The following is a 20,743-nucleotide window of genomic DNA, read 5'->3' as shown; positions in this document are numbered from 1 at the left end:
ATGTCTTTAAAAGTGAATAGTAATCTGGCAATAGGATGTAGAGAAGTTTGTATTTTTCTAAAATTTGATATGAAGAGTGGTGGGGTGTGTGGGGGTGTGTGTATAAATGTACTAGTGTTAATTATTAAGTTGGATGACCTTTTTTGTCTTTTTACACAATAATAAAACTTACAGCTTAATAATTTAAGTATTGGGGTGAACAAAGAGAAGTGCATGGTTTAAATAGAAAATCTCTTTTCTAAATATATATATATATATATATATATATATATATATATATATAAAGACAAATATAAAAATGAAAGAACTGCACCTTGTCCAGAATATGACCGTTGAATCCAGCTGCCAAGCCACGTCAGTATAAGTGGTGTCCCTCGTGGATTGTGAAGTGAGGCCAAACATAAGCCCTCCGATAAGAGGCCCAACCCAATGATCTGATCTGTGCTACTGCTTACTAGTTACTATGCAACTGCATGTAAATCTTAGCCGTCCGATCTCTGACACACTCTGTGATCATCTGCTTCTGCTCCATAAACCCACCCCTTTATTTACAAACTTAACCCTCTCTCTCTCCTTTGTCTCACCAGTTCACACACTACACTCTTCCACAAACCTCAAAAGGAGCTCCCTTTTTCCTTTTTCTCTCTATTCTCCCTCCCTACTTGTTTCCTTTTATTCTTGCCCTTTTCGTTTCGTTGGGGTTTGTTTGGTCTTTCTTTCTGAGGGTTTTCTTTTGAGATTGCTCTTGTGGGTTTGTTCGTTTCTATGGTTTTGGAGGAAGGTAGAGTGTTGGCTGTGAGGAAGGAATCTATGGCTGCTCTGCTACTGTTTTTCCTTTTGGCCGTCTCAGCAGTTTCCGCTGATGAAGGTGAGCTTCACTTGCTGTCCATGGTATGCTTTTATGTGTTTTTCTTCCTATGCCTTGTTTGTTTTGAGCAACTTTAAGCTTCATTTTCTCAATAATCTAATGGTTAGTTATGATTATAGTCTAATGGTTAGTTATGATTATAGTCTAATGGTTAGTTATGATTATAATCTAATGGGTCTCCTTCTGATTACTTTTTCCCGCTTCGGATTCCCGCATTGTGTTTATCTGCCAAAGACCCTTCTTTTATTCTTCAAGTTCCATCTTTTTGTGTCTTGAACTTGATGTGTTTCCTATGCGGGTTTGCTTCCTTTTTCTTCTGGGTCTCTTTTAAGTTTGTTCAAACTGAAAAGCAGTTTTTCCCTTATAAATCTGCTGCGTCATTGAGTTTATTGTGACTGATTTTTATATAATAGGTCCGCATAATGATGGTTCAATCTCTGTGTAATGCCCTCCTTCATTACTTTTAAGTTTAGACAAAATTATTTGCCACTGTTTTGGTCAGCGGTTGGGCTTTGAACAAAAATTAAACTGCTATAGTTTAGAGTGGTCTTCACTGTTTGACTTTGGTAGTCGTTGAGGTGCAGTTATGTTATTTACTCTGTTTCATCGTATTTCAGATTTTGAGCAAACAAATCCTTTAATTTGGTCTTTAAAATTTCAATATTGCTGCACCAAGACATGTTCTTCCTGAAAAATGCGGACTTGGAAAAGGGGGTGAGAGAGAGAGGGAGAGAGAGAGAGAGAGAGAGAGGGTGCATTTAGCTGATTGGTTAAATTTCCTTCTCTGGCCAAAGCAGGGGTGGTCTCTGCTAGAAATCTTCCCCTTGTTGAAAGTTTCCGATCTGTCGTCAGCTTTTCAGTCAAAACTATTGCGTCCCAGCTGGTCCAGCTCATTTGGCGGTCCTTTAAACCTAAACTACATTTGCAGATAAATGTACAAAAAATTGTGGGACCAAAATACCCTTATTGGAGAATCCAAAAGATAGTGTTAAATGAACACTCGGGCCTTGGAAATCTACTATTTCAGTGGGCATTGTTGTCATATTAGTCAAGAAGATAACATGCCCCATAGTTGGTCCAATATATTTTATGCATTAGCCCATCACCTCTCTCAGCTGTTCTGTTTATGGAGCTTTTTCTGCAGACCATTCTCAAATGTATCTTTTTAAGCGTGAAGAGAAAAGGGAAAAAAACTTCTAGATTATATTGATTTGAAGGCCTTCACTGTTCATTGATCTATGTAATTGCCTGATGTTTCCCTTATGTACCAGATGCCAATACCATTAATTAGCATGGTTTCAATTTTCCAAATGTTTATTCATTTTTATCTGTGATTCTGTTATTGATATAAGACTTTAGGACTCTTTCTCTCCCCTCCCCTCCCTCTTAAAAAAATCGAGAGAGAGAGAGAGAGAGAGAGAGCAACAATCTGGAAAATGACCTTGAAGCTTGTCATTAGTGGAAATGAGGTGTCACCTTTTTATTGATTGAGAGATCCAACTTTGTTATGTAAGTTCATAGGTGCTTTATAGGCATTATGATTCTAGATTTTCTCCAAACTTTGACATAAATCTTTCTATTCTGGGAGAGGTAAACTGTCAGTTTTCTATGAATTATTGTTTCTCCCTTACCACTTGTATTGAATACTAATCACAGCTGGTTGATTGTCTCATTATGCATGTCTATTAAGAAAGAGAATATAGTGGAACCATGCCCAGCTAGTAAGATATGTGAATTATTGTTCTCTGCCAGACTCACTGCAAAAGATGACAAATTTATGTCTGAATTTAAATAATACCCCTTGCGCTCTCTGTGATATAATCAAAGGCTGTCTACTTTAACTCAACTAATTAGTGCTACTGCTATATCTTATATATTGTAATCCGTGGAACTTACCCAATGATAAGAGAGGTAATATCTCTCCTAGACTGGAGATTAGAGGATTGCTTCCTGCATTTTGATGATTCCAAACTTGAATTCCTCGGACTCAGATTGCTTAATGATGATCATGTTGTTCCTTAAAAGTCAATTAAACTGACAATGTCAATATGGTTTTTCTGAGCATCCATAAAATCATAACATATTTATTGTACATGTCAGATTTATGAGTTATACTGTCTATTCTATATGCATGATCAAGTGTCTTTGAAGATGTAAGAGATTCTGATTGCGGGGACACATTTCTTGTCTAATCTTGCGCTCTTTGTTAATCTTTTGCAGATGCTTTCATCGGTGTAAACCTTGGTACAGACCTCTCTGACATGCCAAGCCCAACTCAGGTGGTGGCACTTCTTAAAGCTCAAAATATTCGACATATCAGGCTCTATGATGCAGACAGAGCCATGCTCCTCGCTCTTGCAAACACAGGCATCCAAGTGACTGTTTCTGTTCCCAATGATCAGCTCCTTGGGATTGGTCAGTCCAATGCCACTGCTGCCAACTGGATTGCTCGCAATGTGATAGCCCATGTCCCTGCCACCAACATCACTTCTATAGCTGTTGGATCTGAAGTCCTAAGTGCCCTCCCAAATGCTGCTCCAGTCCTAGTTTCTGCCCTAAAATTCATTCACTCTGCACTTGTTGCATCTAACCTTGACCGCCAAATTAAAGTCTCTACTCCACACTCTTCAGCCATTATTCTTGACTCCTTTCCACCGTCCCAAGCCTTCTTCAATCGCTCATGGGACCCTGTCATGGTTCCCCTGCTCAAGTTTTTGCAGTCTACAGATTCATATCTCATGCTCAATGTCTACCCATATTATGATTACATGCAATCAAACGGTGTAATCCCCTTGGACTATGCACTTTTCCGCCCTCTCCCTCCAAACAAGGAAGCTGTGGATGCTAATACACTACTGCATTATACTAATGTCTTTGATGCTATTGTTGATGCAGCGTATTTTGCAATGTCTTATCTAAACTTCACTAAACTCCCCATTGTAGTGACCGAGTCAGGTTGGCCCTCCAAGGGTGACTCATCAGAGCCAGATGCCACACTTGATGATGCCAACACTTACAATAGTAACTTAATTAGGCATGTGCTTAACAACACAGGGACTCCTAAGCATCCTGGGATTGCTGTTAGTACTTACATTTATGAACTCTACAATGAGGATTTGAGACCTGGATCAGTCTCTGAAAAGAATTGGGGACTTTTTAATGCAAATGGAGTGCCAGTTTATACCTTGCACTTAACAGGTGCTGGAACTGTGTTGGCAAATGACACTACAAATCAAACCTTTTGCGTTGCGAAGGAGGGTGCTGACCAAAAGATGCTACAGGCAGCCTTGGACTGGGCTTGTGGACCGGGGAAAGTTGATTGCTCACCTTTGCTGCAGGGGCAACCATGTTATGAGCCAGATAATGTGCTTACACACGCAACATATGCTGTCAATGCCTATTTTCAGCGGATGGCTAAGTCTTCTGGGACTTGTGATTTCAAAGGGGTGGCAACGGTTACTACCACAGACCCAAGTAAGGCATCATGACATGTTTATTTCTATTATAATATCATATAAGGCAGAACAGTTTATGAGCATAGATCATCTAAAACTTAGGTAGTGAAGAGATCAAGTAGAAAAGTAACAAACCACATCAAAAATATAATATAAAAGAACATCGTAGGGTTCACATGTGATCGTTTTCTATTTTATGGCATGGGCTTCCGCATATGATTAATTTCTGCACTACCTGTGTTATATTCTGCATTTTTGTTGGTGAAATTCTTGCTTTGTTACTGATATATTTCATTGCCAAATCTTGCAGGTCATGGCACTTGTATATTTCCAGGAAGGTACAAGTTGAAGCTTTCGTATGTTATTATGATCATATTTAACTCTCATGGGACCGCCAGAAATGATCTAACTAACCTTTTGCTTCCTTTTTCCTTTTTTGTGAATGTAGTAGTGGTGGAAGAAACAGTAGTTTCATTAATGGCACATCACTGGCTCCATCTTCAAATTCCACAACTTCTGGGTGCCTTTCACTATTTTTCTACAGTGGCGGTTCCTTCACAAGCTCTGTGATCATTGGTCTCTTAGTTTTGAGTGCAGTTTTCTTGTAGAACAACATGAATTTGTATTTTCTGCAACTCTTTTGATAGAACTGAAATATTTTTTAGAGATTCAGCTTGGCACCTGTTGGGAAACTTGCAGCAATACCCAATTTTGTACCCTCCCAAGAGGAATTAGGGGGTGGCAAGCTTGATTGAACATATAGCCAGCAAAGTGGTTGAAAGTGAGTTGCCCATTGGAATTTGTAGAAACAAATCAGAGGGGATCATTTAGGATTATTTTCTGTAACTACCTCATTTGCGTGATTTTCCATCAAAGGTAAAAATTCTTTATGCTTGACTTCAATTCGTCGGTGATGAATTGAAGAGATGTATTAGACCTGTGGACAAGTCAACCGTATCTTCATGTAAATCTGCCTGTTAATCTCTCTATCCTGGCTGTTATTTCGTAGATTTTGTGAGTATTAGCTTCAATGAGGAACATAAATCATCCAATTGTTCAATTAACAGTGCACAATCAAATTATTCAGTTATATAGTGCAAATCTTTAATGAACTTCGCATAGCATGCTTTGCGCGTTTAAGCCATTCCTCATCTGAAGATGTCCTACTATCAACTCGTATCAAAATAAAACAATTGGATCCTCATCATCAGTCAAAGCTCAAGACCTCGTCCTCTAAATATTAAAATTTGCACAACAAACATCACAGACGAAACCTGTTGACCCGGGAGGACAGGACCCGTTGTGGGCGTGTTGCTTACAATATGGCTTGTTGCATAAGTCACATTTGGGGAGCTGAAGCCAGCAATCTGAACACAAGATATCTGCACACACAGCCTCTTCTACTTCTTCAGAGTCGTCCACGCATCCACCGCATTCTTGGCACCTTGGAATGCAGAAGTTGCATCCCCTGCAATCTCTCATTGACCTTCCTATCTTTCTCTTGCAAGTCCATCTTGGACAGTCGAAAACCATCCTAACCTCATCGCATTTCGGGCAAACTTCGACATCGATTGTAGTGTAACCTTTGTCATGTCTGAATGTTGGCACGTCCCTGTGCTCATGGAATAGGAGAGGCCATGATCCTGACTGCTCTTGCTGTGACAGGTTCTCAAGATAAGGCCGAAGTGTTTCTAGGTGTTCTTTGTTTATGTTATAGATGCCATTGATCATTAGGCTCTTTAAACCGTGATGATGTTCAGACAATGTCTTCACAGCTCCTATGACTCCCTCAGGTGTTAAGCCAGTGCATCCCGGTAGGTAGAGCTGAATCAAAAGCAAACACAAAATAGGAGACAAAGAATAAATAAATAAACTTTTAATTTCATCTCTTTTAAATCATAAAGTAATTCCTAACAATCGTATCTTATCCACATCTAATAATTAATTACATGAGAAATAATTAATCAACATCCATACCTTGTTGATAAGGGGATTTCGCTCTACAACCCTTTGAAGTCCATCATCTGTTATCTTCGCACAATCCATTAGAGCCAAAGTTGTCAACCTGCCATTGGCCTTGGATGTGATTTTCATCAAAATCTCATCGGACAGCCTCAAGTTCAATGGCGATTTGACCACGATATCTAGCCATGACAATACATCCTTGTTTACTGCGTCTCTCAGTGACGTGCAAACTCCGCTCATGGCAAGAAGCTCGAACAGAGGAAGGTAAGCTGAAATAAGGGACAAAGCCTCGTGTGGTGGCCCTGCTTTTTTGTCCTGGGAGTTTTCAATTGCTTCATGTTCTTGCTGCCCCATAAACTGTGAAATCTCCATGGTTTTGGGTTTCAGCTGTGGCAGTGGTTTTTTTCTTTTCTTCCAGAAATGAATCGAAAGGAGATTTCACAGTTTGTACCGGGCTGAGAGAGAGAAGGAGATTACAACTCTGGTTTCGTGATTGGGACTGATAAGAACAGTTTGTGCAAGTTGTAAGTCGGTAGAAAGAAAATATCTCAAACTTTTCTTTCTTTACACGCAAATAACACTGCACTGTCAAATGCTATGCTACATTTAATCAAAATTTTAACAGCATTCTAAGATATGGATACGTCAGATACCATGGCATGGCTTCACAAACGTTTCGCTGCAACAAATATTTAACTTAACGGAAAACGAGTCTTTGCAACTCATTGGAAGAAAATATCACTCATTTCTGCTTTGAATATAAAGCTCATGAGCGCAGCATGAAAAACTACAAGAGGGTACACTGATGTTCGTAATTATTTTGAAGTCTATAATTTTACATATAAACTGACAGTGCACAATTATAAAAACGTCACGCCGACAAGCATAGAACTAAAATGGGTGGAAATTTTCAATGGTCCAAAGGCTCAACTGCTGTTTTGAAAAGAAGAATGTAAACCTTGTCGATCGAAAAATACAAGAACCCTCCAGTGGAATGTGTGACATACGAACCAAAGCTAGTTCCCACAATGCAGTGCCAAGCTGGACCATATGACGAGTCAAATTCCTGTCAAGTAATAAAGATACATTGTGAACTCTCTATATGTCAGAGCATGTTAGGGTTAAAGAAGAGTTACTTGTGAGAAATGTAGTAAATATATATATATATATATATATATATAGGAAATTAGTCTTTGTGAATTTGATATCTTTGACGAACATGGCAGCTAAAAATTGCATTTACACTGCAATGCTTGCTTGCACAACGTGGGCATATTCCGTTATCAATATTCAAAGCCGGAAAACGATGTGAAGCTATAATTTATCAAGAAGTTTGTCATAAACTGAGGTTTATGAGAGTCTGAGAGAGAGGAATTCAATTTTATTCAAGAAATTGTTCTGGTAGAAGAACAGAGAATGAGAACTGAGGTGTCAATCAGGCATAACCTAATTTGCTTGAGACTTACAAAGCTCAATTCAAGTCTCAGAGACAGAAAATGCCTGCTTATTTGATAACCCATAGTAAGCTGTGGACCAAGTCCTTTCATTTCTCATTTTTCTCCTTTTTCTTATAAACACTCAAAATCTTGAATAAAGATAAATCCCCTTTGATTTTTTATCATTAAAAACCCAGATGGATTAATAAAAGAAAACATAGCCAGAAATATATCAGAACCTATGCAGCAAACATTGAGATTGAAAATCCTCCATATACATATATTTATGGTTATGTGCTTGTGTTCGTGCATGTATCAAACTGAAACTGGACCATTTGTAGTTTACCTCATTTGATCTATACCCATTACTCAAAATACTTCAATTAACAATGTAAGCATGACCAAGTTCGAGTTTTTAACTCTGACACACACACTACAAAGTTACAAACCAAAAGGATCAAAACCCAGAGAGACAAAGAAAAAGTATAATCTGATCGAGGCAAAGATGTGACCTTCTTAAGGGCAAGAGCGAGTCGTTTGCTGTCGAGTTTCCCCGGCATGGAGTCCAGGTGGTCCCTCGCAGAGCGAAAGGCGCGGTTTTGCAAAGGGGTGGGCATGTCAGAGGCCCTAACTCGGACATTGAGGAGGTCATGGTGGTCTTGTTGCTCTACAGACTTCTTCTTCTGTATTAAACTGCTGAGGAACTTGCTTCGCCTCTCTAGCTCCAACTCTGCTCCCTCCATTTGTCTGTGTCGATGATTCACTCTCTCATATCAGTCAAAAAAGCCTCTGTCTTGCTTGCTTTGAGTCAGTGGATGGCACTGCTTATGCATTCCATATGTTTGGAAAAAGGTTTCTGAGAAGAAAGAAAAGGATATAAAAGAGAGAAAGTGAAGAGAGAGGGAGCAGACAGAGGGGTCTCGATTGCAATGTTCTTTGGGTTTGGGGAGATTTTGATATATTAATTTTGTTTGTGTTTTCTTTTGATGCATTGTTTGTTGCGTATGGACGAGGTCGTTGGACTAGGCGAAGAGGAGACTACTTTTCCATACTTCGATTACTTGAAAGCTACAGACCAAAACAGACGGCCTTGCCGTAATGGCGCAAAGAATTTCTTTTGTTTTCTGTCGTTTAGAGAGAATTTCTGTATGACTGTCATAAACACTTCACCATGCTGTAATTTTCTTTTCTCGGAAGGAAAAACAAAAAACATTTCATCATAAAAGTAAAAATAATAATAATAACATTTTCTTTGGCACATTAAGAAAGAGATAATACCAAAATATAATTTGTGATGAAGCTGAGCTGAAAGGGTGAGTGGCCTTTTCAATGTTGGAAGTTGCAACAAAGCATCTAAAACAATTGTGATGTTTGTTTTTCACAAAGTGATATTTTAATTACTCTAATATACAGAAAGAGATATCGAACTCGAGTGCAAAAGAGATATCTGCATAACTATAGTCTATAACGTTTGTTTATATGTACCATTCGTGTCAATTCTGTTCTACTATTACAACTTTAATTGGTTGTACAAAATTAAGAAGAATACATAACAAGTAACTGAGCAGTCATCTGGAATGGGATTGAACCTTTTCCAGGAAAAAAACACGGTAATTGCGGGGAAAAAGAAAGGGGAAGAAATAAAAATGATGATAGGGTCGATTGGGGCCCCCTGAAATAAATAATGTTTGAAAAGTTCTGTGAATGTTGACTGACTGGACTAAAGTCCAGAATGCGTGGATCCCACTTTATGGTTTTCATCCCACCCAAGCTTCCAACTTTCCATGTGGATATACACTCAAACAAACTCACTGTCCAGCCACACAAATAAAAAAGACACAAGAATAGGGGTGATAATTTCTGATACGCCCCGTCACACAATTCGAAACTTGTATAGAAAAAACACGACACGAACTAACACGGTAAAAATTTGAGTCAATTTATCGTGACCCATTTAATAAACGGATGTATTTCGGGTCAACCCAACAACCCGCTAAAACACTTGTTTAACAAGTTTATTAAATAGGTCGTATCAGCCAGTGGCAGATCCAGGATTCAAAAGTCAAGTAGGCGAAGCTTATGTTAAAAACTCGACGGTATGAGTGAATTTCATTAATACACATAAAAATATACACCTAACTAGACATTAGTGGCATACTAAGCCTTACCCTCAAATATGCATCTCTATACAAAACAAAGTTTTCATATGTGTGGGGGCTTCTCACAACATATAAACAATAAAAATTCAAATTCTCACAAGACATACAAAAACCTCAAAAAAAATCATATTATCTATTCATTACAATCATAATTGTCCTCAACTAATTTTCATATTTTGAAATCATAAAATAAAATTAAAATTCACCAACACAAGTTCACAATTGCAACAAAGGGACATACAACAATTACATACTAAGCAAGAAAATTTATGAGGAATAGGCAAGTACATACTTAGAGTTGAATAGCGATTAGCAAATTATATATATACTAAAGCTCAATCCACCCTACATTGTTCTTAAGCACAGTGTAATGACAGAAATGCCCCTCGTTTTAATGTTGTTTTCAATTTTGTTTTCTCTTCAGCATAGTGAATTGCTGAAAATGCCCTCCACTAAACCTTTTTTGCTCTTCCCTTTTTGCCCCTTCTCCTTTTATGCTCTTCCCTTATTTAATTTGTTTCATCCACTTTGTTATGTTTCTATTTTGAAAGATAACAAGCAACATATAAAACATGTTATTAGTCTTTATTTTGTAACTTAAACTTGCTACATATTTTCATAACTTTATATACATTTTAGACGGTTTTAAAACCAACAGCATCGCATGGGTATCTTTGCTTGTATCTCTAAAAGCCTAATAAAATCAATAGAAAGAAGAAATCAAAATTTCACAAACTAAAAAAAACATAGGTAGAGAGAAAACAAGAGAAAGATTAACAAACTGTAATTAAATAAATTAAAACTAATTAAATTTGATATGGAGTTTGAGAGAAAAACTCACAAGCAGTAAAAAAAAAGTGTGATACATGTCTGTGCCAAGAAAAGAGAAAAAAAAAGGATAAATTTTTAACAATTTATGTCAAAAAGTCATACATAATAATAATAGGTATAAACCTTGGGGATATGTTTTTCTTCTCTTTATTTTTTCTTTCCCACTTGTTTAGTCTAGGAGCCACATGATTGTGCTTCAATCACATATCTTAATAGTAGAAGGCAGTGTACTTTTAAAGTGGGCCCTACATGATTGTATATGGGTAAGTATTTATTTGGGAAAAATTGGAGTAGGCGGTAGCCTACTATGCCTTTGGCATAGGACCGCCATTGGTATTAGAGCACACAAAAGGGGTTTCAAACCTCTGCCACTTTCATTCCTTTCCAACACCTTATTCACCATGTTACAAACAACTTTGTGACTATATGCTACACCATTTAATATTTATAATGTTTCTACAAGCCATTTTTTAAAGAAGTAGAATTTCTTTTTCTTTTGGGATATGATTTCCCCACTCCCATTTTTTCCACTTACACTCCCTTTTGCTTTTTAATACTTTTTAATCAATTTTGTTCTTTCTCTTTCCTATTCTACCCTTATCCTACATTAATTTCTTTTTTTCTTTTTCTTTTGGTCTGAACCACGAGGTGGTCCTGGATGGACCCCAACTATGGGTGGCACCTTTAAGCCTTAACCACAACTCAAACTAATCCCCGCTCACACCGGGTCGGCCCATAAGGGGTAAAGTGCTGGCCAAAGTGGTGACTCTATACGATAGCAAGGATCGAACCCCTGACATCTCTTAAGAAATGAGAGTGCCGAACCACTCACACCAACCACCTTGGTTACACATTAATTTCTTTTTACTTCACTTTTATATTAGTTTTTTCTCTTTATACTTAATTTTCCAACTTGCACTTCATTTTCAGTATTTTTTTTTTCTTTAATCGAGTAAGAAATTAAGTTTTTTTTTTTTTTTTCCTTTAATACTGAAAGTGGAGTATAAGTTGGAAAATTAAGTATAAAGAAAAAGAAATAATATAAACGTGAAGTGAAAAAAAATTAACGTAGGGTAAGGATAGAATAGGAAAGAGAAAGAACAAAATTGATTAAAAAGTATTAAAAAGCAAAAGGGAGTGTAAGTGGAGAAAAGGGGAGTGGGGAAATCAACTCCCTTTCTTTTTTGTCTGGACAAAGAAGTAGAATTTCACATGTATATAATTTGATATTTATATTTATAACAATTATATGCATAACTATTTTAGTAATTTACACATGTTTCTTTGCACATCATGACCAATTCTCACATTATTGTGATCATGAAAAAATTCTTAGTTTTTTCAAATCAACAAAACAAAAAAAAAAATGCTCATGTCTAATTTTTTTTTTTTCTCTTAAGCTCTCATATCATCATCATTAATCTCACTCTCTCTCTTTGGTTTCTCCTACTAAAAAAAAAAATTGATGGAGTTGTTCAAAACCGAATTCCACTGGTTACAAATTGCTACCACTTTTTATTAAACAGGTTATTAACCAGGTAACTTGTTTAAGACAACTCAAACCCGACACGACACATTTATTAAATGAGTGGGGTTCATGTTGAGCATTCTTGACACGTTTATTATCCTGATATGACACGAATCTGACACGACACGACCTTTTGCCAACCCATTGGATAACGTAGTATATAAGGTTCGTCATCGCGCTAGGCCAGGTCGGTCTTAAATTTTTGGATTCAAACCAGATTTTGTCAGGCTTTTTCCTTTTTTGAGTCGGATTAAGGTTTGAAAGGGATCGACTCAAACCCACCTATAAATCCGAACTTAATTGGGATTTTTGGGCCAGGCTGCCCATTGCTTCTTCTTTATTTGCCTTATATTTTCTTGCCTTATTTCCATTTATTTAAATTAACAATGTAAATAAGGAAGTCCCCCTCATTTGGATCCAATAAAAGAAAATACTAGAAAGTCAAATTCTCAACCAATCAAAATATGAAAATCCAATATTGATACCTCAATAAGTCAATGTATACTTTATACTAAAATCTCATAAAATCGTGTTTGATTATTTAAGTTGTAAGGAATATAAACCGCCCAAAATATCATTGAAAACATTAGTATTTCAAAAGTCTTTTTTTCATACTTAGTCAAATTTTGAGAGAAAACAGTTTTTCAAGCATGATGTACTTAGTCAAATTTCTATATTATTGTTTAAGAGTTATGTAAGGCTAACATTATTTTTGTACCTTAAGGTTGTAAAGTGCAAGCTATTGATAAGTGTGTAAGTGCCAATCTAGTTGAGATATGCATATATTTAGTTGTGCCAACCTAGATTACTACATATCATACTTGAAAAACTGTTTTCTATCAAAATCTGACTAAGTATGAAAAATGGACTTTTGAAATACTAATGTTTTCAATGATATTTTTGGCGACTTATATTCCTTACAACTTAAATAATCAAACATGATTTTATGAGATCTTAGTATTGTATATATTGACTTATTGGAGTATCAATATTGGTATAAATTGTATCTTATACTAAAATTGAATTTTCATATTTTGATTAGTTGGGAATTGAATTTTCTAATATTTTTTATTGAATTCGAATAGAGGTACTTCCTTATTTACATTGTAAACATAAATAAATGGAGTAATATAAAAATAAATATAAATAAAAAGACAAGATGAGCTGCTAATGAATCCAACATATTTGCTTATTTATTTATTTATGTATCTCAGTATTCTCATCACTTTAACTTATTATTTGTTTACACGACAGAAAATTCAACCAATAAAACTAATTCATTACATCAAACATTCAACATGTCATGCATCTTTTATTATATATAAAATCATACATGGAACTCCGAATAAACATTAATCCACTGAATATTATACATATGAAGAAAAAAAAAAAAAAAAAAAAAAAAAGGGCTCGCGTTTTTTCATCTTTTTTGGCTTAAATCATCCTTTAGGAAGTTTCATTTATCGCGACTCATGCCTTGCTCCACCACCGGAGGCACAGGGGTCATTGCCACTTCCCGGTTCCTTTCCTCGATATTTCCATGCCATCCTATTCAATTAATTAATCACACACATCATCAACATTAAGTCAATGCATTTTAAAGACCAAAACAAAGCCACATGTACACACACACACACATATATATATATATTCAATTGGAAAAAGGTCACTTGAACTTCTGGCTAAAACAAAAGGAAATTTGCCCAAGGTTTGCCTTCTTCCGCTCTGGTGTACCCCAACTTGGGTTTTAAAAGGACACACTTGCTTCGAAAAAACCTTTCTTCTTTTGTACTTGTTTCCTTTTAAAATATATATTAGAATAGAAAGAAAAAAGAAAACCAAGTTTATGCAAGCATGAAACAGATAGACGACTAATAGTCTAGTAATTAAGCACATGATTGTCCATGTTGTTTGGTGTGATGTTCCCTCCCTCGGATTCGTATTCAAGTTATCAGATTAGTATTAAATTAGAAGAAGAACAAGGAGGAAGAACAAGAATTGAGTATGGTAGTATGTACCGATGGCCATGTCGAAACCGCGAGATTGGAGGTGGCGATACTCTTGGCAGAGGGCGCAGTACTCGCAGAAGCAGTGAAGCAAGCAGTCGTTACAAGGGCTCTCCTCCAAGGCGTATTGCTGTCTCATTTTGGATCGATAGAAGCATGAGTAGAAGCAAGGGCAACCTGTCACGCACGTTATCAGCGTGTACAGTGCTCCACTTGCACCACATGCTGCCATGCCATTGCATTTCATCATAACACCAACAATTATATTAATTAATTCATTAAACAATCAAACAAATCAACAAACACAAGCTAAAAGGGTAATTAATCTACTTACATGTAGAACCCTTGTCCACAATCTCTGCAATTTGGCCAAAAGTGATGCATGGACACCAACATGTTATGCAACCTGCAGTTATTATTATTAATAATACAATCAAGCAAAGTGAATTACCCCTAAGATATATCATCATATAAATACACATAAAAAGGATGCTTTGCTAAGCCTAAGCTTACAGTTTTTGGGATCGGAGAAGCAGTCACAGAGGCCAGAGGACCAAGGCACGGGAGCTTTAGGGCGGAGATGAGGAGGGACTTGGCTGTGGCTGTAAGGGTGGTGGCTGTGGCTGTCGGTGTCTTGATCATGACTGGTGCTAAAATAGGGCTCTGTGCTCGAGCTCACTGGGATCCCCGTGGGCGGCCCATCCTGATGATGCAGCTGCTCTGATGCGTACTTGTTGTAACCATTTGGGTTGGATGATGAGTACATGATGATGAGGAGGATGATCTGAACAAGAGATTGAGAATGCCTTAAGGTTTTTGGGAGAAGAGAGTGGTTTTGCTAGCTAGCTACCTACAATAATGTTCTCCTAATTGAGAAATAAATATGAAGGTAAGGACAGACTTTGAAAAGGCCTGCAATTAATTGTTGACAACTGTTAAACGATGATGGGCTGGTTCACGTTGGCCCCTTGCTCTCACTCGTACGCCACCTTGACTTTGACTTAGTGGACTAAGTCTCCCCTCTGCCAGCCTTCGCGTGTGCTTCCTACACAATCATCCCCTCACAAGTCTTATCTACTTCTGTTCATGTATTTTCACCATCAATACTTGCGTATTTTCTGAGAAGTTTATTTCTGTATTTTAGATGATCATTCATGTCATCATCATCAACAACATCAATATAAGAGGATGCGAAAGGAGTTTTATCCAATTGGGCACCTCAACTCGGCTCTTGTACCAAAACATTGGTCACGTATAATGAATTAAAGATTCATAACGGGCCCAATTTGCCATGTAAAGATTTGTCTCCACTGCCCATGACGAGCCCAGTCAAGGCTGTATGCGCATTTATAAATCCAGTTTGCATAGGCCTTTTGAGCTTCAGGAGTTTGATCCAATGGTCTTGCAACTACTGGGCCTATACATTCCCTGTCCAAAGTTAGGAATGGGGAACAATTACTCGAGATTCTGTGTTTGAATTCTTTTTCCCCCAAAATTTATAATTGGGAGTTGTTGCTGCACAATTATAACCAATTTCCCGATTGGTACAACCACTAAAATATTAGCATATCACCTTACACATTATTTAGTGATCGAAACTTGTGGTGTGTTTATTAATCAGGAATTGGAATTCTCATCAAGAATTTAATTCTACTTATGGAGGATTCTTATGTTTACTTCATATTAAGGAATTAAAAAGTAATTTGAACCCATACAAAATTAGAAATTGGATGGGAGGTGGTATTCTAATTCCTAGAGAACAACTAACCCATTAGGAATTCATCTTTTTTATCCATCATATTCTCACACAATTTTTAAAATTCTAAATTTGCCATCTACTTTAACCCAATAATAAGGACATTTAGTAATTAGTATTAATTAGTACCACTTCTACCCCAATTCCATATGGTTTAATAAACAACTTCAATACGAATACTCAATCTAACTCCCCTCAATCTAACTCCCCTCAATACGTATAGTTTAATAAACAACTAAAAATAAAAACTTGAAGTCTAATTCTCCCATTAGAAAAACTTGTAGTTTGGAATGCAACATGACAAAAAAAAACTGCTTTTTTTTTCCCTTGGGTACAACTTTAAATGCAACTTTGTTGTTTCCTCATTGATTGGGTATTTCTTGGGAACAATTAGAATGTTTCAGACTAAAAGGGGTAGGTAGGTAGGGGTGGGTGACCTTAGCGCACCACTACAACATTCTCATTTACATTTGCTTGCTGCTCAAATCAATAGTGGGCTGAAAAATATGCAAGTAGGCCTACCAAGGGCGCATTGATGTACGTTGTGGGCTCTGATTCTTGGAAGAAGGGCCTCGAGTCTGGGAATGCATCTGAGCTATTGGGACCCCCCACCACCGCTCCCACCAGCAAATTCGGGTTCGGATTTGGACTCAAGAAGTATCGAGAGCCGGCTTTGCAACCAATGTGGGCCGGGTGGACCTGAACCGATGGCAGTGAGCTGCCCCGGTGGTGTATCCTCTGCGGGTAGCGTGCACCGTATCCAACCATGTACGACATCATCAATGGATTATCACCTAGTATGTAGTCCACCTGAAAAGCCAATACTTCAGTTACAATACTGTCCCCAAACTTGAATATAATTGCAGAAGCACCCTTGTTCACGTGGGTGCCCTCTGGATCAAAGGTCATTCAATCATTCATTCTTCATTCAAATGTGTGGGACAATTTCATAGAATTCTTGTAGGTATAAATCCCTAAATATGTAGGTGTATATATTATTATTATATATGGCAGAAAGTTAAGGTAGAGTCAGACAGCACAAAGATCAAAATCTATCCGTTAACTTGTCTGATCTAGAGATGGTCCCTTATTGATATGCATATATGTGGTTTTGATTAATTACCTGACGTTTAGCCAATTGTTTGAGGAAAACAGGGGAGGCTGAAGTCTGGACACAGGGCACGACTTTGTTGGCATGGCTTAGATAGTTGGAATAAGCCAAAAGTAGGAATGAAAGTGAGGTTACATGCTGCATGTTACTGCCTCCAGGTTTGAAGATCAATCCACCTTTCAAAAACCAGATCAATTACTCCACTTATTTGATTAGCAAGTAAAGTAAACCGGGATTAAGGGTTTAACAACCCATTAGTGACAAACAAAAGTAATTAAAGCTGGACAAAATTTTCTCATGAACCCAAGAATGAAGAATTTGGTTTGGTGGTATCACATTATTTTCTCGGACGCTGGGCTCTAACAATTATTATTTAAAGCTTGTGATCTCGATTTTTTTAATGAAGAAAAATACCTGGAGAATATTGGACTTGAGGATGAGAAAGTCCGGGCAATATGGAACATATAAACTCATCTGCATTTTGCTTGAAAGATTGGAAATAATCTGCTTTTCCCATCAGCACTTCCTGCCACATATTTTTACACAAACCAAAAGTACATTTTAATTTCCTTCTCTGAGAGACTGAGAGATCAATCGGGTATTCATTCGCGAAGATAATCTTCAATTTATTTTACAATCTTTGATTTTGTCATCATATCAAAAATATTCAGTGCACAAAACATAACGTGGTATCTGCTCAAAACAAAAAACATAAGGTGATATGTATAGTGGATAACAAGATAAACATGTGAAAAGGATCACATTTTTTTGAAATATGAGACTGAAAACTAAGTTTGAAGAAAAGTTGTTCGTAGAGAAAATAATGGCTCAAGGAGAATGGGAAGAACCATCTTCTCAGCCTTTAAGCACATGCATGCAGCAGTGACTCACTGATTGCGGGACCCACGAGAGTCCTAGATATAAAGATGGAGGTGCAGACCTGGACGCCACCTGGCTCCTCACTTACCCTCTTTCTGATTGAAGGGACAACACAATGCCAAAAATCCATTGACTCTAAAGTCCTTTCTGCCCCTTTTGGATCATCCTTGTTTAAAATCTTAATGTCGCTAATGCAGTGGCATTTTGGACTAGGAAGAAAAAGAAGAAAAGTGGTTCCCCCCCACAGGAAGGGAAAGCCTAATTGTAAGCTAACAGCGATCATGTGCAATAATCCACTAGATTCATGAACCTTTTCCAACAAATTTTCCTTTCACTGTTTTTTATATTTATCAAACAGGTTTTAAACTTTTAACTTTACATAACTATTCCTAAGCATCTTATTATTAATTTATTTCACGAACTAAGATGTACGGATCGCACATCTTTAACTTATTCAAGTTGATGAAAACCGTATGGCCATGGGGTCCACTGCACCACCAAAATCATGTTGCACATATTAGATAATGGATCATAATTTGCACAAATTCATTCTATGTGATAGCTGAACTTTTATTTTTCTTTATTTATAGGGTTCTACATTTAGACATAGTTCCAGAGCACGTGATTTCGCAGAGCATACACCTATGTTTGCATTAAGGCCATAAATAAAGAAATGGTTGCTACATTCCATACAAGAGCATAAAGACAAAAAGAATAAAAACACAGATAGAGACAAGCACACTGATTAAATAAGTTATTAATATAATCATTAAGCAGTAAGAAGAAGTTAATTAAGAAATTTATGTTAAGATTTGCTTTGCTTAACATAAATACCTTGGAAATGAGGACGTTAATCCCAGCATGCTTGTTATCCCAACCAAACTCGTTAATAGTATCCCCTGCCCTCAACACCACCTCGTTCCTCACTATGTATTCTCGGTAAACGCGCCTCCTCGATGCTTTGTGCAACCACGCTGCTCCCCAAAGCAACTCGTCCTGCAATATTAAATCATTATATTCATGTAGCTTGCTAGCTGATGGGCCCAACATTTTGGACCTTTAACTAGATCTAACGGCTGAAAATCAGTTTCAGTAACTCCGAAATCCAGAAATAGAAAAATAAAGGTTCATAAAGAAAGTCAAAAAGGCTGCTGACCTGGAAACCGTTCACGTCGCAGTAAAAAGGGCACACGGCAGAGCGCAGGCTGGCGCTGTACGCACCACGGTGCCTGTCAGCAAACTCGAACACCTACAAACAGATATAGTCCATTTACTTTTACGGTTTTACTTTTACCTAAGGTTAATGAATAAACAGGGAGTGAGTGACAGCGACGTACCCTAACGGCTCGATTGAGAAGCAATCTAGAGTAGGCGGGGTCACGTGACCTGAACACGATGGACGCAGCGGCAAGTGCAGCGGCTGTTTCACCTGCCACGTCAGATCCCGGATGATTCTTATCGATCTTGTACACCGCGCGAGACGTGTCCATGTCCTCGGGCCTCTCCCAGCAGTTGTGGTCAGAGTACGGATCCCCGACCTGGACGAAAACGACGTCGGGCACCGCCGTCGCCTTGAGGAGATAGTCGGTGCCCCACTTCACGGCCCGAACCGTGTTCTTCAGCTCCGGGCCCATGGTTCGACCGAAGTCTATGACGCTCCAAGCAAGCAACGTCGTCGTGAAGGCCATCGGGAACCCGAACTTGATGTTGTCGCCGGCGTCGTAGTACCCGCCCGTTAAGTCCACCTGAAGTCAGCAAACGGAACGTCACAAAAGAAAAAAATAAGTAAATTGAAACGTGGCGTTGTGAAAAGTGGGAGGAGTGTTAGGGAGGGAAAGAGTGTATGTAGAGGGAATTACTCCGGCGGTGTATCCGTCGTGCAATGCGGAGTCGCGGCGCCATTTCAAGCGTTGATCTGGGGGGAGCTTTCCGGAGCGTTGGCCTTCGAAGAAGAGGATGCTCTTGCGGAGGGCGTCGTGGTAGTCGTGGCCAGCGCTGATTGGGTGCAGAAGAAGGGAAAGGAGGAGGAGGAGGGCGAGAGTCACGCGAAATGCGGAAACATTCCCCGGGAGGCAGAGGACGTTTGGCGCCATTTTTGTTGGTGGTGGGAGCAATTTGGAGCAACCGTCGTGGGTTCTTTATAACGAAAAGACGTCATTGGATTCCAGAGCATGGGCCAATGGGAAAGGAACACGTGGATGGATATTACTGGGAGGTGCTCGGATTCCAATGCAGGACATGCGTGACTGGGTCACTTCGGGTTCTTTGACTTATTGGACCCGGCATGGACCGAAGCGGTGTTGTAAATAATTTAATAGTTAATAGTAATAGAAACTGACATAGTAAGCCTAGTTAAAAAAGAAAGAATCGACGGTGATGAGGTTGTGAAATTAATTATGATGGAGTTGCATATGGTCCAGGGTGCGATGGATGGGTTACACGTGGAAGGAGTGAGGCGAGTTGGGCCCACAGTGATTTTGGGCAATTTACATTCCAATTTCCAATGGAGAGAGAGATAGATAGATAGGAAGAAGAAGTATAGAAGAAAGTGATGAAGGAAGAAAGTGATGAAGGAGGATTGTGGATTTGATTGGATTTGGAGTGGGAGTGGCAGGAGGAGGGAATGATTCTGAAGCATCAGATTACATTATAAGGTTGACTGTGTTTTTTCGAATTTGGACCAATGCGAATATGAGACTGAGGCATGATCTCTCTTGTGATTTGCTTTTGGACATAAAAAATGCGTTTA

The 20,743-nt window shown here is 38.1% G+C and overlaps 5 protein-coding genes across 6 annotated transcripts; 1 reads left to right on the top strand and 4 right to left on the bottom strand.

The window, feature by feature from the left end:
* Positions 1 to 575: 575 nt before the first annotated feature.
* LOC110762714 (O-Glycosyl hydrolases family 17 protein) lies at positions 576 to 5,172 on the top strand. 2 transcript variants are annotated; one of them, XM_021965385.2, is made up of 4 exons: positions 576 to 868; positions 3,089 to 4,342; positions 4,634 to 4,661; positions 4,775 to 5,172. In XM_021965385.2, the coding sequence occupies exons 1-4, from the start codon at positions 766 to 768 to the stop codon at positions 4,929 to 4,931; spliced, it is 1,542 nt and encodes a 513-aa protein (XP_021821077.2). In that variant the 5' UTR covers positions 576 to 765; the 3' UTR covers positions 4,932 to 5,172. The 2 variants fall into 2 exon arrangements, with proteins under 2 accessions (XP_021821077.2, XP_021821076.2); XM_021965384.2 differs by having other exon boundaries at positions 577 to 868; positions 4,772 to 5,172.
* A 177-nt stretch (positions 5,173 to 5,349) lies between these two features.
* On the bottom strand, positions 5,350 to 6,862 carry MEE11 (RNI-like superfamily protein). The gene is made up of 2 exons (XM_021965386.2): positions 6,301 to 6,862; positions 5,350 to 6,147 (listed from the first exon to the last, which is right to left on the bottom strand). Exons 1-2 carry the CDS (start codon positions 6,658 to 6,660, stop codon positions 5,557 to 5,559), a joined length of 951 nt encoding a protein of 316 aa, XP_021821078.1. The 5' UTR covers positions 6,661 to 6,862; the 3' UTR covers positions 5,350 to 5,556.
* A 151-nt stretch (positions 6,863 to 7,013) lies between these two features.
* LOC110762716 (Dynein light chain type 1 family protein) lies at positions 7,014 to 8,689 on the bottom strand. Its single transcript, XM_021965387.2, has 2 exons — positions 8,237 to 8,689; positions 7,014 to 7,354 (listed from the first exon to the last, which is right to left on the bottom strand). The coding sequence occupies exons 1-2, from the start codon at positions 8,465 to 8,467 to the stop codon at positions 7,199 to 7,201; spliced, it is 387 nt and encodes a 128-aa protein (XP_021821079.1). The 5' UTR covers positions 8,468 to 8,689; the 3' UTR covers positions 7,014 to 7,198.
* A 4,833-nt stretch (positions 8,690 to 13,522) lies between these two features.
* LOC110762814 (protein PLANT CADMIUM RESISTANCE 2) lies at positions 13,523 to 15,120 on the bottom strand. The gene is made up of 4 exons (XM_021965501.2): positions 14,762 to 15,120; positions 14,583 to 14,654; positions 14,261 to 14,473; positions 13,523 to 13,790 (listed from the first exon to the last, which is right to left on the bottom strand). The coding sequence occupies exons 1-4, from the start codon at positions 15,012 to 15,014 to the stop codon at positions 13,699 to 13,701; spliced, it is 630 nt and encodes a 209-aa protein (XP_021821193.1). The 5' UTR covers positions 15,015 to 15,120; the 3' UTR covers positions 13,523 to 13,698.
* Positions 15,121 to 16,243: 1,123 nt separating this feature from the next.
* On the bottom strand, positions 16,244 to 20,118 carry LOC110762824 (endoglucanase 8-like). The gene is made up of 7 exons (XM_021965518.2): positions 19,854 to 20,118; positions 19,332 to 19,739; positions 19,151 to 19,243; positions 18,829 to 18,990; positions 17,530 to 17,641; positions 17,128 to 17,291; positions 16,244 to 16,814 (listed from the first exon to the last, which is right to left on the bottom strand). Exons 1-7 carry the CDS (start codon positions 20,085 to 20,087, stop codon positions 16,491 to 16,493), a joined length of 1,497 nt encoding a protein of 498 aa, XP_021821210.1. The 5' UTR covers positions 20,088 to 20,118; the 3' UTR covers positions 16,244 to 16,490.
* Between the last annotated feature and the right edge of the window lie 625 nt (positions 20,119 to 20,743).

This window comes from Prunus avium, chromosome 1 (assembly GCF_965620075.1).
Source record: "Prunus avium chromosome 1, drPruAviu1.hap1.1, whole genome shotgun sequence".
NCBI classification, from domain to species: Eukaryota; Viridiplantae; Streptophyta; class Magnoliopsida; order Rosales; family Rosaceae; genus Prunus; species Prunus avium.
Note: the sequence above shows the minus strand (reverse complement) of the source record. Positions and strands in the feature narration are given on the sequence as shown.

Coding starts and splice junctions, on each gene's coding strand:
- LOC110762714 (XM_021965384.2), top strand. CDS start 766: ATGGTTTTGGAGGAAGGTAGAGTGTTGGCTGTGAGGAAGGAATCTATG. Junction 4,343..4,633: donor GGTTACTACCACAGACCCAA/GTAAGGCATCAT, acceptor CAAATCTTGCAG/GTCATGGCACTTGTATATTT. Junction 4,662..4,771: donor ACTTGTATATTTCCAGGAAG/GTACAAGTTGAA, acceptor TTGTGAATGTAG/TAGTGGTGGAAGAAACAGTA.
- MEE11 (XM_021965386.2), bottom strand. CDS start 6,660: ATGGAGATTTCACAGTTTATGGGGCAGCAAGAACATGAAGCAATTGAA. Junction 6,148..6,300: donor GAAATCCCCTTATCAACAAG/GTATGGATGTTG, acceptor CTTTTGATTCAG/CTCTACCTACCGGGATGCAC.
- LOC110762716 (XM_021965387.2), bottom strand. CDS start 8,467: ATGGAGGGAGCAGAGTTGGAGCTAGAGAGGCGAAGCAAGTTCCTCAGC. Junction 7,355..8,236: donor TCGCTCTTGCCCTTAAGAAG/GTCACATCTTTG, acceptor ATTACTTGACAG/GAATTTGACTCGTCATATGG.
- LOC110762814 (XM_021965501.2), bottom strand. CDS start 15,014: ATGTACTCATCATCCAACCCAAATGGTTACAACAAGTACGCATCAGAG. Junction 14,655..14,761: donor CTTCTCCGATCCCAAAAACT/GTAAGCTTAGGC, acceptor TAATAACTGCAG/GTTGCATAACATGTTGGTGT. Junction 14,474..14,582: donor TGTGGACAAGGGTTCTACAT/GTAAGTAGATTA, acceptor ATGGCATGGCAG/CATGTGGTGCAAGTGGAGCA.
- LOC110762824 (XM_021965518.2), bottom strand. CDS start 20,087: ATGGCGCCAAACGTCCTCTGCCTCCCGGGGAATGTTTCCGCATTTCGC. Junction 19,740..19,853: donor ACGACGGATACACCGCCGGA/GTAATTCCCTCT, acceptor TGCTGACTTCAG/GTGGACTTAACGGGCGGGTA. Junction 18,991..19,150: donor GCGACGTGAACGGTTTCCAG/GTCAGCAGCCTT, acceptor TTAATATTGCAG/GACGAGTTGCTTTGGGGAGC.